Source organism: Agelaius phoeniceus, chromosome 13, assembly GCF_051311805.1.
Source record: "Agelaius phoeniceus isolate bAgePho1 chromosome 13, bAgePho1.hap1, whole genome shotgun sequence".
NCBI classification, from domain to species: Eukaryota; Metazoa; Chordata; class Aves; order Passeriformes; family Icteridae; genus Agelaius; species Agelaius phoeniceus.
Window position 1 is genome coordinate 16430262 of NC_135277.1, and position 15986 is coordinate 16446247.

General features: G+C 44.2%; 1 protein-coding gene across 7 annotated transcripts in view; it reads right to left on the reverse strand.

Moving 5' to 3' along the window:
• The window catches only part of PEAK1 (pseudopodium enriched atypical kinase 1), a 111541-nt gene that overhangs the window by 26687 nt on the left and 68868 nt on the right, over positions 1 to 15986 (reverse strand). For 6 of the 7 annotated variants that reach the window (XM_054642121.2, XM_077185641.1, XM_077185637.1 and 3 more), the window contains 2 exons: positions 6939 to 10204; positions 594 to 710 (listed from right to left, as the gene is read on the reverse strand). In XM_054642121.2, the coding sequence (XP_054498096.2) occupies positions 594 to 710; positions 6939 to 10093 (3272 nt within the window). In that variant the 5' untranslated portion in view covers positions 10094 to 10204. The remainder of the gene's footprint in view (positions 1 to 593; positions 711 to 6938; positions 10205 to 15986) is intronic. The other variant, XM_077185642.1, reaches the window with a different exon arrangement.

Consider the following 15986-nt stretch of genomic DNA (forward strand, 5'->3'; position numbering starts at 1 on the left):
AAGACCCAGGACAGTGCAGTGAGCACATGCTGTTTCTGCTCAGACTCATGAATTTTAACTGCAGGCTGACACAAACCAAACTCATTAGAACTTGTTAGTAAAAGAGAAAAAATGGCATCAGTTCAAAAAGATGAAATCTTTAATCAGCGTACCAGTTTTTGTTCCATTTTAGTACCATGCATAGGAATGGTGTGAAGAACATTCCATGTGCCATAAATATATCCACATTAAAGAGTTAACCTTGGTAATTTCAGAGTAAAGCAGACATAAAATTAAAGCAGTAACAAGGCTCTCAGGATAATTGAACTGAAGGCTTGTAGTTGCTGTAAATAATATACATACCTGCATTCCTCAACAGGAATGTTTTCTTTAAGAAGAAATAGGTTCTAATAGCTTCACAGTTCTGTCATTGCCACAAACCAGGAATTATCACATCTCAAAGTAACTTTTTAGTATCACTTGGTGAGGTAAGAACATACTCATTCTCCAAACCAGACACATGCATGCACATACACTAAACCTAAGCTCAGAAGCATTTTGCCAAAGTAAACCAACAGCTAGAAAGGAAGAAAGAAAAAAAAATACCAACTCACCCACTGTACTCACTCACACAATTCCCCATTAAAGGAAATTCTTTCAGGGCCTTCTTGAGTCTTTTAATCATGTCTTGAAACTCTGGCGAGCCATTGATTCCACAGTGTTCTGGTGTGCTACAAGTTGTGCAAGCTGTGAGCAAGAGGGCTGAACTCTGCACAGAGTGATACACCTACTGCACCTTAGTGTTTACCTTCGGGGGCTGGGCCCTGCCAGCAGCCAGCACAGCAGCCCTGCCTCCTTAACTCCTGCCCTGCCTCCCTGCAGGGCCAGGGCACGGCTGCATCACTGCTCTGGAATGGGCTATGGCCTCACTCATCCCACTGCTGCGGGAAAAGCACAGCTCAGCTCTCATCGGGAGCTTCAGGAAGTGACACTAACCTATTGTTAAGAGTTAGAGAGTATCTCAAATCTGTACTCAGGGCCTCAAAAGAATACATTTTAAACCATAGCAATTAGAGGTCAGGTCATGAAATCCATGGGGAAATGCTTCCCAGTATCTTAACGCTGAGAACAGAGAGATCAAGCTTGTGTACACAGTGCAAATGTCAGCCCTTCAGTGGTGCTGGCAGGACACAGGAGGAGTAAAAAGGGAACCATCCTCACTCAGGGAGCTCCAAGAACCACATCCCCAGCTGCTTCATGAACTAAACAGTTAAAATGGCTGGTTTTTCGAGGAAAGAGGAGCAGCTGACAAACAGGCAGTTCTCTCAGATTAGAACCATTAAAACCTGATTTTGTGTAACTTTCTATCTGCTTACTGGTAACAAGTCATACTTACAGCTATCTCCTTATTTGGGATATTTATAGATATTTTGCCAGGATGGATTCTTTGATGCCTTGCATAAGAGCACATATTTAGCATCTAGCACAGTGGGCGCAGCCTCCTCTGTCCAAGTTTTTTTCTCTCCCCTTTTTTATTTCAAAAACAAACTTCATAGAAATTAATTATCTTAGAGAACTCTGCTCCTCAGGCACAAGTGGCTGAAGCTAAACAACTACTCAGTTAGTGGAGGAAGCAGCCCTCTGCATGCAGAGAATGTGTCTGTTTTCCTAAGTAGCTGAGATTATGTGAAGCAAAAAAACTTGCCATAAAAATGACTGTCCATCAGACAACACCCCACTGAATTCATATACTTGTCATTCACGTGTGCACAGGCTCAAAACTGTCTTAAAAGTGTTATTTTTCTGCAGGGACAAATGCCTCTCTTTCCTTCAGGCTCTCCTCCTGCATGGTTTTTGGAGGATAGCCAGAAGATGATGTGGTCTAACTCGCCTCAGTCTTTTAGGAACAGCAGGATGCAGCAAGCTGCCTGTGTAGGGTGCTAATTTTGGTGAGGACACTGGAATCACAGCTCTTGTGTGACCTGTGTTCTCCTCTATTCAGAGCACGCCTGCTCAATTAGGGAGATTAATAAACAGCAACGAATACGAGGGAGATAAAGTGGAAGGCTCATAAGAAGTGATTGTGAGAGTGTATCCTGAAATAGGGTCAGATCCAGAGGTAAAGGTGAGGGAACACAGTTCTGTGCAAGACAGCACATAAATCCCAGTGGCAGGAATAAGTGACAGAGACAGAGAAAAGCAGATGTGGCCTTGGGGCCAGCACAGACTCTGATCTCCTCCCCAAGTGGACATCAACACAGCAGCATCAATGGCAGCTGCACAGCTGGAGATGACAAGGAAGAGGACTTTGCTTTGCACACACACAAACCCAACTGTGTAATTTGTAGCTATATTAGTTTCAAAGAGAACGCTTTGAGATGCCCTCAGGCCCTGCACTTTTAAGCTTATAAAGCAAACATAAAGCCTAAACTGACTGAATAATGCTTGAGGAAAAATGCAGAGGTGAATGGCTGGAGGGAGGTCAGAGGCCACCTTGCCCAGGAACTTCTCCTCAGAACACTGCCCACTCCACTCCTGCAGAGCCCTGGGCAGAGACAGGCAGTGCCCAGGTCTCAGTCACAGGGCACTGTGCATACAGAAAACATTTCAGCATTCCAGTGGCTCCTGCAGCTCAGTCCCTCCTCACCACCACCAACTGTCACTGAAGAGGAAAGTGAAACAAACTTCTCAAATGACAACCTGAAACTACTAAGCCATGAAGTTCATTCCTAATTCTGATTATTGAGAAGCTGGCTTAGTCCTGAAGCTTGAGAATTTTTTTTTTTAGATCTCGTATAATGCGATGTTTGCACGGATAAAGGGAGTACACTTGATAATCCAGTAAAGACATTCTGCTAAGCTCTTTAGTGTCACTGAAACTTAATGGTAATGACTTTCACAGATTAACTGTGCATTATAAAGAAGATATTTTTTTTATCCATTTTAGGTTTTCAGTCTTTCCATTTTACAGACTGTATTAGAGGAGTTAAGAACAATAATACATGATTTACCATTTCCTAATCTAAATTTATAAAATAATCAATGGTAAAGTCCCTTCTACTTGGATCTTTAACAGTTCTTGGTGTTTACAAGTTCTCACATAAAACCAAACTTATGATGTTACCAAACTTATTGCTTAATGCACATGCAGAATTTCCAATTCTGTTAGAATTGGAAAATGTTCTAAAGGAAAACCTCGTAAGTTTTTAATAGATGAAATGGTAGAAGAAAGCTAGTTAATACTTTTAAAAGCACTGCTAAGCACTGCTGAGTAAGGTAGATAAAGCTTGCTGACACCAAGATAAGAAAAGCCCTAACAAGGATTTGACAAGAAGGAAGAGATGATCCACCTTAAATTTTCAGGGAGAATTTCTCCCATTTCAGTAGACTTGCTCAAGCAAGGAATTTCTTTTCATCTATAACATCCTTGAAAATGCTCATCAATTTACTTGGGCTGTACCTAAACAGTTCTGGGTTCATGTGAGACCCTCACCCTAAGAGTTATACCAGAAGCCCTCCAAAGAGGGAAGGACTTTGTTTTAAACAGAGCCCTACTGTGATTTCACAGATTTTCTTATCTTCCCAAGCAGTTTCTGAAGCAGCTGTGGAATCTGCAGGACTGGATCAGACACAATGTGAAAGTGGAATGTGGCAGTGGTGGTTATTCCTGCCTGTCTCTGGATGAAATCCTGATCTTAATGTATGGCTACATTGTTGTAGAACAGTGATTCCCATTGTTTCCAGTGAGTGATCTGTCACAACACTCATATTCCTCTATACAGAGCTCAGATCTATCAGTTATGAGATCAAATCCCTTTGCAATAATTAACACAATCTTAGATTGGTGATCACAAATTTAGCTATGAAGAAATGCTTCCTTATCTCAACCAGACAAAATCAATATACAGACCTCACTACCTGAAGGAAGTATTTCAGGAAAAACAGAGTTTTATCTTCACTTCATCCAAGGCTGGCCCAAAGATCCCATAAAGGAAAGTTATGGCTGACTTGCAGCTGTGAAAGGGAACTCCTGAGTTTAGCCTGTAACTGAAATGGAGATGGCTGTGCCCAGCTCAGATTAGTTCAGCTCTGATGTGCTTTATGAAGACAGCCAAGGCAGCAGCAGCACTGGGCTGCACTTTGCTTTGAGGAAATGTCTCAATCTAACAAGTTGCTGCTGGGTATGAGCAGTGATGTCTCAATGAAGCAGAGAAGTCTTTACCTTGTGAAACTCCAATAGGAACACTCTGATCCATAAGATAACAAAGCCTTTGAAGGATCTTTCTATTCAGCCTGTGATGAGTGGATTGCAGCTGTGCTGTCCCACCTTCATCAATTACAGTGACTCAGGCCAGAAATACCATGGTATCTTTTGGTCAGTTTTAGGTTTTGCACCCGAGAACAACTGCTGGCTCATGAACTAAAGGTGTTCTCACATTTTAGCTAATGATAAAAATGACATGACTGCTGATTTTTAGCAAAAATTATCTATCTACAAATTCCAGTAAATTTAATATATCATTATTTGCCAGCTCCTTTTGAACTAGCGTATTTGCATCCTGCCATCAAACAGAAACAACCACAGTGACAAATCAAAACCAAGTTCCTTTGTATGAGAGATCATTTTCAGGTTTCTGAAAAACTGATAGTTTTGCAAGTGCTGTTCAAAGGGAAAACTGACCTTTCTAGTGATAACTTTAAATACCTTCAGCTGTTTTGTAGTTGTGTTATCAATCTTTAGCAGCTCTGTAATCCATTGCAAAGTAAGGAAATACTGGATCTTCATTAAATTTGCTTTTGAGACCCCCCCAGTAATCTGACATTTTAAAAGCTTATCTTATTTTCCAGGGCATCAGTTTGTTTTTTCAGAGAGCTTGCTGTTCTTGGTGTTCTGAGTTAGGGAAGTGTCCTGTTCACTGATGGCTATCTTCAGGTCATCCATTCTCCTCTAAGCCTCTGCAGGCTTAACTGAACATTCTAAACATCTTTTTCATGCACATATTTTAGCCTGAATTACAGCTAACCTTGTACTAATACCTGGAGGGTTAACACAAAACAAGCAAAGCTTCTCATGGGTTATGCCTCCTGTTTGAGCAAAAATGGCATTTAGAAATCCTGATTCTCACCCACCAGGATATTGAAAACGAAAGCCAAACCCCTTAAACAACAATAAAACCCTTCATTATGTGGCATTATAAGGCTTCACTTGGTCTCATTAACAACATTAAAAAGTATTAAAAAACCCTAAATAACTCAAGGCATCAAGAATATAAGAACTGAAGCATAAAGCTACCCACTGCCCAGTGCTCCCACAACTCAGCACCTCAGTGTACTTTCTTTGAAATTTGTAGAAACCAGGGAACAATATTGTCAGAAAGAAGAAATTCCAGTTCTAACATTTGGGAAATTCCAGTTTTCACTGGGGAAAATTCTGAGATATGATTTTGACCAACATCCTTGTGACTTGAAGAAAACTAAAGAGTCAACATGCTTTTTGGAATGAGTGAATGAGAGATCAGTGAGCCACTGCCTCCAAAAGGAAGGGCAGAAGGAGAACAGGACACATCCCAACAGCACCATCTCCAGGGCAGTGCAAGGATCCCTGGCAGGCTGCTCCTCTCACCAGCCACAGAGGCAGCTGCTGCCTCCTGCCCATCCCCTGCACATCAGCCAGCTGCTGTGCCTGAGCAGTGACTGCCAAGCTCCTTCTCTCCTGGATCTCTGCCCTGGTTCACCAAAGCACAGGAGCAGGGCACTGAGAGCTGGGAGCCAGGCAAGCTCCTGATGGCACTGGAACCAAAATCAGCCTCACTTTCCCTAGCTTGCCCCAGAGACAGGAGAAGGAAACCAGATTCCTGTAAAGGAACAAACTCCTGCAATCCTTTAACTTGCCCTCTAAAGGCAGCTACTTCTCACCAATTCATTTAGGGCAAATCTAGAGACTGCACTATTCTGGCACTTGTCTTGTATGGAGGAAGAAAACAAGTGATTTTGCTTTAGGACAAGTGGCAGTCAGTCTATGGTAAGCTGTAACTATGCTCACACAGAGATTTCTATTAAGTTAAAACTGTTTTTAGCTAAAAAACATTGCAGTTTTCTTGTACAGAATATGGAGAAAGAAAACCAAAATCACTGCCATGATACATTTTCTGGGGCTCACACTTCACAAAATTTTTGATTTCCTCCCATTAGGTTGTTGTTATAATGAAATAAATAATTCAAGTTTGAGGCTACTTTGGAATTGGTTTGTGTAATAACACTGGAAGACAAATTCTAACACATCCACAGCTGTGGTCCAGCACTCAGGGAATTCTACTCTGCCCACATGACTGACTGCTACTGATGTGACCAGTTCTTGCTGGATCTAATACTGTGCCAGGGGACAAAGTACAGTCACTGCTAAGGCCTTGCAAGACAGACATAACACTATTTTGTAGGTACCCTAATTCTGTTACTACCTTTTTACAAGGTTTATTTTGAGAGTGCTGCAGTGATGCTGCAGTGTGGTTAATTAGCATCTGTTGAATTCTTGGGCATGTGAGGTAAGGTTAGCACAACACCTTCCATGAGTCACAGATCTTTTCATTTCTATTGTACTTCTCAATAGTTGCCTCCTATTTCTGCTGAGAAATTCTCAAGTTTCCCATAACACAGAAACACTTTCTTAAAGCAGAAATTCAAGAGAATGGATCTGATCCAATGGAACATGACTATTGTGACACATGAGTGAGCCTGCAAGACAAACTCTAAATATCAGGTACTGCTTCTAGTAAATGCTTTACATCTTTTCTGCTATCTAACATAGCAGAAAGATTTTAAAATACTCTTTAAGTTACCTAAAATAAATATACTTTGAAAAAGTGGCGTTAATGTAATAAAACTCCTTAGTGTCTCCCTTTTCAGCAGCATATACAGGACAGCTCTCAACAGAGTAAGTGACTAAAACAGCTGAGTGGTACCTGGGGATTTTCTTGGGAGCCTGAGGTGGTGAGGAATGGCTGGCTGCGTTTTGTTCCGAGCTCTCTGGAGGCTTTTCCTGTGTTTCCCCCTTGTCCTTGGCCAGTGCCTCTGTGATGGCAGAGTCCAGCCCAGGCTGGGCTGGGAGCTCAGCCCGGGGCTCGGTCTGTGCAGGGTCACACCTGTACATGAACACGATCGAGGGCTTCTCGCTCGACTCCGACTTGGCCTCGCTGAACCAGTGGTGCCGCTGCACTGGGGGCGGGGGGAGCATGTGGATCACAGTTCCATCCAGACCCACCAGCTTCCCCTTCTCCCTGTCCTTCTCCCTGTCCTCCTCATCGTCAGCTTTCCTGCGGCGGAAGAAGCTCTTGAACGATATCCAGCGCTTGGGTTTGGCATCGGGGCGCCGCCCCTCCGAGTGCAGGATGGACTCGGCTTCTGTGGACCTGGTGGGGCTGTTGGGCTTGGCCCAGTTGCTGAAATGCCTCTGCAGCAAGTTACTGGCATGGTAGGGAGAGGAGGTGGAGCGTGGAGGGGGGAATGGCGGGGCCTGCTCTGCCTGGGGACTGGTGGCGCCCGGGGTGGCTCGTGCTGCCTTTGGAGAGGGAGTGGCAGCTGGCTGTGACAGAGGATCCTTCTGCATTTTAATGGCAGTGCTTTCCATCTTGGAGGACTCCACTTCAGGCTGTGATGTAAACAGAGATTTGGGTCGTACCAGGGTGTTTTTACTAGCATCTCCCTCAGGGGGTAAGGAATACAGTTCCTCTACGCTACAGGACTTGGGAGCAGACTGAGGTGTTTCTGGAGGAGACTGTGGAGGCTGGATAGAAGCCACAATCTGTGAGAGCACCGTGCTCGCGTTCTCTCTGCCACCCCCGCTGCCGACAGAACCGTCTGGGGTCACATCTGCCTTTGCTGCAGGCTCTTGCATTGCCTTTTGAACTCTGGGGGGGGAGCTGTGGTCAGCACTGTGACTTCTCTGTGGGGATATCTGGCTTTTACTGAGGCAGCTGTTGAACTCTTGGACCTTCTGAGCCACAGAGCCCAGCCTGCACTCAGAGCTACTGGCTGCCCCCTTTGCTTGGGGCAACTCAGTGGATTTGCTGCCTATGGCTTCCGTGCCTTTACTTTCAGTTTCTATTTCTTCATAGGTATGGCTTATCACACTTGTAGTTTTATCTTTGACAGACAGCTCCCCAGTTGTCCCTAGAAAACTTTTATAGATTGCCAAGTTATCATAGGCATTTGGATTGATTACAATGGGAACTTTAATAGCATTTTTGGAACTCCTAGCGTAAGTGGGCTCATCATGAATGATAATAGGGAAAGGTGGCATGCCAGCATTGTTGTAACTGTTGAATTTTATCTCAGACAAATTGGGAGACTTCACTGGGATGGTTTTTGAAGAAATGTTTGTAGCTGTAGGTGAAGTAGGAGCTGACTTGTGGCTTGTCTTCCTGGGAGGAACGGAAGGTCCTGAGCTGTTTCCAATCAGTTCCACCTTAGGTATCTTCTGTCTTGGACTAGTGCTGGAAGTCCACACTTCCTGGTATCTGATCGCGCTGGATTTTTTCAGATTGGCGTGTACACGTACAGGTGATGCTGCAGAGGATGCAATAGGTGTGCCTGGGGTTACTGGTGAGCTTGGGTTAGATGATGCCTTTTTGGTTTCTGAGGTTTCAGTCTGGTTCTCTTTACATTCACTGGTCATGGCAGCTGATACATCCACTACTGTGTATGGCTTGCACACTGGCTGTTCCATGTTCACCACTCTGTAAGGTTTAGCTTGCTCCTCCACAGGCACCAAATTAATAGTCACGGCTTGACCAGCAACATCTGAAGAACTTTTATTCTCCTGCGTATCAGTCTGCACAGCAATTTTGCCATCTTTCTCCTCCAGGCGAAGTGCAAGGACTGCCTTGTGAGTTTCCTGACTTTTCAGAGCATTTCTGGGTGCTTTTGGCACATCCTTCACTTGTTGATTGTCACAAAGACTTTCATATTCTGGTTCAATCACTTTGAGGTCCTGAGGAGTGCTAGGAGATAACCCTCCATTACAGAGCTTCTGGGAAGAACTGCTGGTTGTCCCAGAACGAGACTCTTCTGTCAAAGAAGAATCAGGAGATGTAGAATCAGAAGATACCATGCTCTGCATGCTCTCTTGCCCATAAAGAATCACAGTCTCTTCCCCATAACCATTTAAAATTTCATCATAACTGTCGTCATAATCCACGGCACAGATCCGCTGCAGAGACTTGTTCCGAAGGGGCACAGTATTCCATTTTTTGTCAACACAGAACGGAACAGGAGACAGGGTGTTAGCTCTGAAATTAGCAAAGCGAGGCTGGCCCCTCATGCGGATTTCCATTGCTAACAACTCTTCATCACTTTCATCCCAGCTCTCGTGCTCTTCCTGCATGCTGCCAAAAAACGTGTCATCCTCACTCTCATCTCCACTAGACAACTCTGGATAACAGAAACGTCCACCTTCATTACTTATGACTTCAGTGCTTCCACTCAGAATAACGTGCTTACTCTGTGAGTCCTTCATTCCACCCACCATGCAGCTTGGAGGGATCTTCCTTTCTAAGGATTTTTTGTAACAATTATTTATCCTTCCCAAGAAGGTTTCTCTCGCGCTTGTTTCATTTCCAGTGAGCTGAGGTGTGGTATCCAAACCCGCAATCTCCTTCAGAACTTCTGTCAGCCCATTATTATTATTATTGGGTACCTTCCCCACGCCCTCGCTGCTGCCATACGGCCTGGGAACATGGCTGTAACCTTCGATCTCCTCCTCATTGTTATTGTTCAGTGGTTTCTTGCTCAGCACCGCCTTGTTGCGGTTCCACCCCCCGGGCAGGGCTTTGTTCTCGCACTGCTCCAGCGTGGCCAGCTCCCCGCAGAGCCCCTCTGCCACCATCATGGTGGGTTTCACCGCTATCGTCGGCTTCTTGGCCACAGGCGGGCGGAAGCTGCCGCTGCCCCTCCCCGGGCGCTGGCCGCTGCTCTGGCTCGCATTGGCTTTCAGGTTGGCATGGGAGAGCGGCTTCTTTTCTGACACCGGGGGTAACTGGTGCAAGCTCTTGGGCTTGAAGCAGTTCTTACATTCACCGGGTTTCCAGACGTGCTCAGTGAAAGTGTTGCAAGCAGACATTTTCCCAGAGCCCTGTGCCTGAAGCCCTGCTGCTCAGTGCATGGCAGGAGTCTCCTCCATGGGCTCTGCTCCGCTCACCCGGCACCGACACTTCCCGGAGCAGTGATCATGCTGCAAGAACACCAAACACAGAGAGGATGAGAATGGGGGAAAATCTGCTTGATCATTACATTTTTCATGCTAGGGATAATGTAGAAGGGGCAAGTAGCCTTTTGCTGATGTCTTCATTTACAAAACTATATAACTGAAATGCAAAACCAAATTGCAACTATCATTCTTCTCATACATAAAGAATTTAAACTTTGCCAGTTAAGTCCTATGTTACCTAAAGCAGAGGGAGGGAAAAATGGCAATGACTGAGAATTTAGAGTAATTCTCTTGACTAGTTCAGGACCATTGACCTTTAATTTTGTCCAATAAAACAAATGCAGGAAGAGGATATAAGCCCAAAGATTACTACACATTATGCTTTCACCATAACTACTCAGACATGAGAGAGAAGAGTGAGAGTCTGTTTACTCTCCTAAATGCAATTGAGATAATTTGTTCTAGCTTTGAATGTGAACAAGCTCAGCTTAAGTGAGTAAATGTGTTCAAGCAATCCCAAACTCTGCCATTTTAGCACTTTTTTCATCAGAGTCAAGTGATAACTGGAGAGGTATTTTGGCTGAACAGATAGGCTGTTCTGATGTCCTGCAAAAGTCAGATAACAATACAGTGGAAATCTTTCTAGAAAGTCAGTGTTTTTTCTCCTTTTGCTTACCAGAATGGCAATAAACCATTCTGATATCCTCAAAACAAAGCTAAGGATTTTGAGTCCCTGATTTGTTTCACATGTAGCTTTTCTACCTAACCCCTCCAGAAATAACAACTGAAGAAGAACTGAAAATCTCTTTCAAAGTGAATCTTTTTATTTCCTGAAACAATCAGCCTTAAGTAAAAATCAAACACGAATCTGCTGTGCTTTATAGTCATCAGAGTATCCAGGATTTGAGAGTTTCATGAATTAATGCCCGAAGATTTTAAGCCTCCTGAGCCAAATCCGCAAGTCTGTTCTCTTCGTCACTGTTGCATAACTCAAATTATCGGAGACATTTCACTGAGGGGAAAGGATCTCTGTGTCCACTGCTACTTCTGTAAGCACAGGCACTGGGAATCAATAATGCTCTATCCTTACAGGCCTTGTGGTGCAGATATCCCTGCTGCTCCCCCAGGTACACCCAGAGGGCAGGGCCACCCCCCTGCAGGTCCAGCTGCAGCCCCACAGAGCTGGGCTGGGAGCAGCACCAGGGAGGCTGTGCTGGAACTCTCAGGCACCACTGCCTTTCATCAGCGTGGCAAACACAGGATCATGAGGAGAGCTGACACCAGGAGGGGTTTGTCAGTCTCCTCACGTCCTGCTCTGTGTTTTGGCAAGGGCTGGCCTGTGCTGGCAAAGCAACAGAGCCATCCTGATCCAACAGCAGATGGGGCTGAAGCCTAACTCTATTAGTGCCTGCAGACACAGCCGTGCTACCAGGGCTATCACATTTCATATGCTGACTAAATATGTTTCCAGACAAAGCTTTTTGCCAAAAAGCCACTGCCAAAAGCTTTCTCTGTATGACCTAAGAGATAGAAACTCTGCCAGACTGAGATCTGCCCAAACTTTCAGACTTTATCTTACATATACAGAGTAAAATGCCTTTGTATGTTCCTTGATCTCTCTCAAGTTTTGTTGCTTCAACACTTTGCAAGGCCATATATTGTAAGCAGAAAAATTACATTAAGAAATAGTTCTCCTAGAACCAGAGAGAGAGCACGTACAAGAATTTTATACTCTGGTTAGCTCCCTGTTTTCATGTGTTTAACAAGCAGAAGGAGTAAAGTTACACTAATGGGAATCTAAACGAAATGCTTTCTTGAAAAATATATTTCTCCATCACATAAAAGCTTTGAACAACCAATTTAAACAAAAGGTTAGTGCTTGTGTGTGGGTTTTAAAATTTACCGTGTGATTCTGAAATTGCATAAGCTGCACTTGCTCTAGAATGCCCTCAGAAGGCAGGCAGCTTTAGGGTGTTCCAGGCATTTCCTGCCAGGAACAGGGGGGCACTGAGGAAGCTCTGCAGTGCCCACTTGCCTGGGGCTACATCCTGACGTGATGAAACCACTGCCTGTGTCACACCTGTCACTCTCCTTTGCCCTGACACTGATGCTGGCACTTCCTCTAAGCCAGAGAAGGGTTACACTCAACCTGAGAATGGGAACTACAGGAAACTCAGCAGAACCACAGAGAGAGTAACAACTCCAGAGAGAGTAACAACTCTAGAGACAGTAACAACTCCAGCCCTGTCCTTCATCCCAAACCCCCACCCTGTGTGCCAGTGGTGCTGCCTGCAGCAGTTCCCCTCAGCAATCACACACCTGGGATTGTGGAAATGCAGCTGTGGAACCTGCACACAGTATATACAAGCCATGTGTAGATGTCCCAGCTCTTTTGGTCTCCAACAGCCAATAGAAGTGGTTTGAACCCAGCCCTGACCCCAGGATGATTTGTGACAGTCTGGAACAGAAGAGCCACTGACTCCCTGGTCTGTGAACCCCAGCTGGGTTTGCAACTGGCTCGGGCACAGCAGGACGAGCAGTTCCTGTCACAGGCCCTGACACTGCCTGCAGCTGCACCACAGAGGAAACAGCCACCTTCCAACCAGAGGAAATGGATCTTAAGAAAACAACCAAAACAATTCCAACACTGTGCTACTTTTGTACTTTGAAATCAGAAGCACTCCTACGCTATTTCAAATTAAATCCACAGTGACCTTTATATGCTGAAGCAAGCATTTGCATTCTAAAAAAAAAGTCGGTTTCTTCCTTGCAGGACAACTAAAAGCAATCATTCTGCTGCTTTCCTCTCCTTTAAAAAGAATTCCTTTTTCAACTACAGATTCTCTATCATGTGTGGTAATTATGGTGAGAGTAATTAGGAGTGATAAGAGAAATGAAATCTTTCAGTAGGCTGCTGCTTCCATGGCTGTCACCAGCTGCAGCTTGGCAGGGGGCAGCAGAGGCCATCGAAGGGACTGAAAATGCACACAAAGACAAGGAAAAAATCACCCTGACATTGCTGGATTCCTACACTACCTCCAAAACAAAGCAGGGCAATGAGAGATCCAGGCAGTCACGCCTCAGATCTCTCCAGCTGCAGGTGACCTGCTGTCTTTTCTTCCCTACCTTCCCTGCTTCCACTGACACTCCATGTGCCTGCTAAGGAACAGGAATGTGCACCCTGCAGAGCTCCTGGCTCTTCTGAAATGAGTAGTTCAGATGTCAAAACTTATTTGAAGACGCTCAATCCATGCAAAACCAAGGCAATGACAAGATGTTACTTACAAAACAGCATCAGCTTTGTAAAGAAAGTATTAATAGCAAATACGTGACATCAACAGTCTGCATTTCATCCCTGTATCTCAAAGCCTTTTATGTAAGTTGGTAAACAGAACTATTCACAATTTATAGAGGGAACCACTGCAGTGCAGTGACGTTAAGGAACTAAAATTCACCCAGTGAGTCAGTATCAGGAGCAACCACAGACAGACAACTTCTGCTCCCAACAGCAGATCGTGACACTTCATTCACTAAATGGTTGAGTCAGCACAGATTATTTATCAACCTTAAAGGCCAAATCATTCTTTGGGTATGTGAGACTAATGCCCCTCATTCCAGCAGGTACACAGCTGTGCACAGGAGGGCTCAGCCTCGCCCTGTTGAGTTGGTATCAAGCAGTCAGGAAGGAAAAAGCATATTTCAGTTTTCAGGTCAGAGGGAGAAGATGACAGATTTGGAGTTGCAGTGCAAAGATGAAGCAGGGATCAGCTGAGATACCCTCGTGTCAGGAAGCTTGCAGAGCAATGCAGAAATGTCTCTGTGGAGCTTTTATTTGTTGACATCATCTTTGCTGAGTGCATGAAGATAGTAATAAACATGCATTTCAGGCATTTTGCCTTTGTTCTAGGTAATTTCAGGCTGGCAGGTCTCCTTTGGATGCATGCTGGCTGAATCACAATGAAGGCCTTCTCCAGTAATACTTTATACTAAAATAATCCAATTAAAAAGAACTTAATTGGTGTGCAACATTCCCTACAATTTCAACATTTTAAAAATGAATAGTCTCTGTAAGTACCAGATGGTGACACGCACTAATTAATCAGGCCTGCTCAATGAAGAGCATATGAAAATGAATGCACCTATTAGACATGTGCTTGCAATGCTGTGTGCTGCAGAAATCTCCCCCCACTGAAAGGCTCCTGAGCTGGGACCAGCACCCTCTGGTCTCCTCTGGGATCACACATCTTGGCACAGGGCTCCTTTGGTTTGTCCTCCTCCAGGGAAACCCATGTACCTTTAGTGCTGCTGGCCCTGACAATGGGGCTGCAATTTTTATGCTGCAGAATAAACTGCATTGATCAGCCTTCTTGGGCACCAGTCCAGTCAGGGCTGCTGCACAACCACAAACCTCTCCCCACTGCCAGGCCTGTCCTCAGACTGAAAAAATCAGCAGTGGGAATTCAACCTGGGCTTCCTATATGGGAGTGCCCAAAGGCCACAAAACCACCACGGCTTTGTGGTTTGTCTGAACCACTTAGAGGCATCTGGACAGTCACTGATCATCATAAACAACAGTGCAAGTCTCACACAGCAGGAAAAAAGGGATGGCTATTCTCTGCCAGGATTTGATTTCTGTTTCTTTTAAATTTTAATGCAATCATAAACATTTGAAGAGACTGTTTTAGAACCAACCCTCGTGCAGGTCCTGCCTGGGGGGCAGTGGCTGTGGGAATGCTCCCAGGGAGTGTCCAGCACTCCCCTCGCTCAGCCTGGGCCAGGAAAAGCCAAGGAACTAAAGAATGCAAGAAGCACTATGGGCTGGCACTACTTCTTCCCAAAGTGAAGGATATTTGCTAAATATCAGCTCACTGCAGTACCAAGCCAGAGCTCTGACTCTGGCAGAGAGCACAGATGGACATTTCCATAAATGCTGGGCATTACCACTTTTGTTAAAAAAGAAGTTTGATCTTGCTGCAGATAGGATTTTTTTCCTGTTTTAATGTTTCCCACTGTATTTCCTCTTCTTTAAAAACAGCTCAAATGACATAAGTATTTCAAAATACTAAGTAAGTGAAGGAAAATCTTAAATATGGGAATTTTTTTTCTTCCCTAAAACTTGCAAGGATAAAACCGGATGGAAATAACCAACGAACTGGAGAAAAAACCTGCCCAAGGCTAGACAATCTGTGATGCTTCAGAAGAAAACAGGCATTTCTGTGCAATTTACCTAACCCAAAGAGATAATGCCACAGAGCAAGGAAAAGGCAAGGAATATCCTCAGGATGTGCCCAGGTACTCTGAATGGATTCTGCATCACCACACTGGAACACACAGAGCTGTAACAAGGCCAAGCTCTGCCCTTTGGTGCTGAGGGGCCAGCCAAGGCAGGTATTTGAAAAGGGACTCTTACGTGTTCCAATAATAAGAATTTTTGACATTCTAAACTGGAGATGTTTTTCCTTTTGGAAAAAGAAATAATTTAGCATTAATAAAATTTTAAATTTATTTGGTCCATTTAGACCATATATAAATTCTTATGATCACTCAGACACAGCAGTACAGTACATTCTTTAGAAATACTTTTTTATTTACATGGAAAATCGATTTTATTTTCTACTTTTAAAAAAATGAGGTAAGCCAAACTATAAATTGTTTGCTTTCTGAAAATGGCTGTACAACATTCTAAGATTTAGCAGCAAATTATGGGTGTACATATCAGCTGACAGGAAAAAAGCACAATAATTATAATTTCAAAAAAGCATCCTCAATTTCAGTGCATTTCAGTTTCTCCCTACTTTATTTAAGG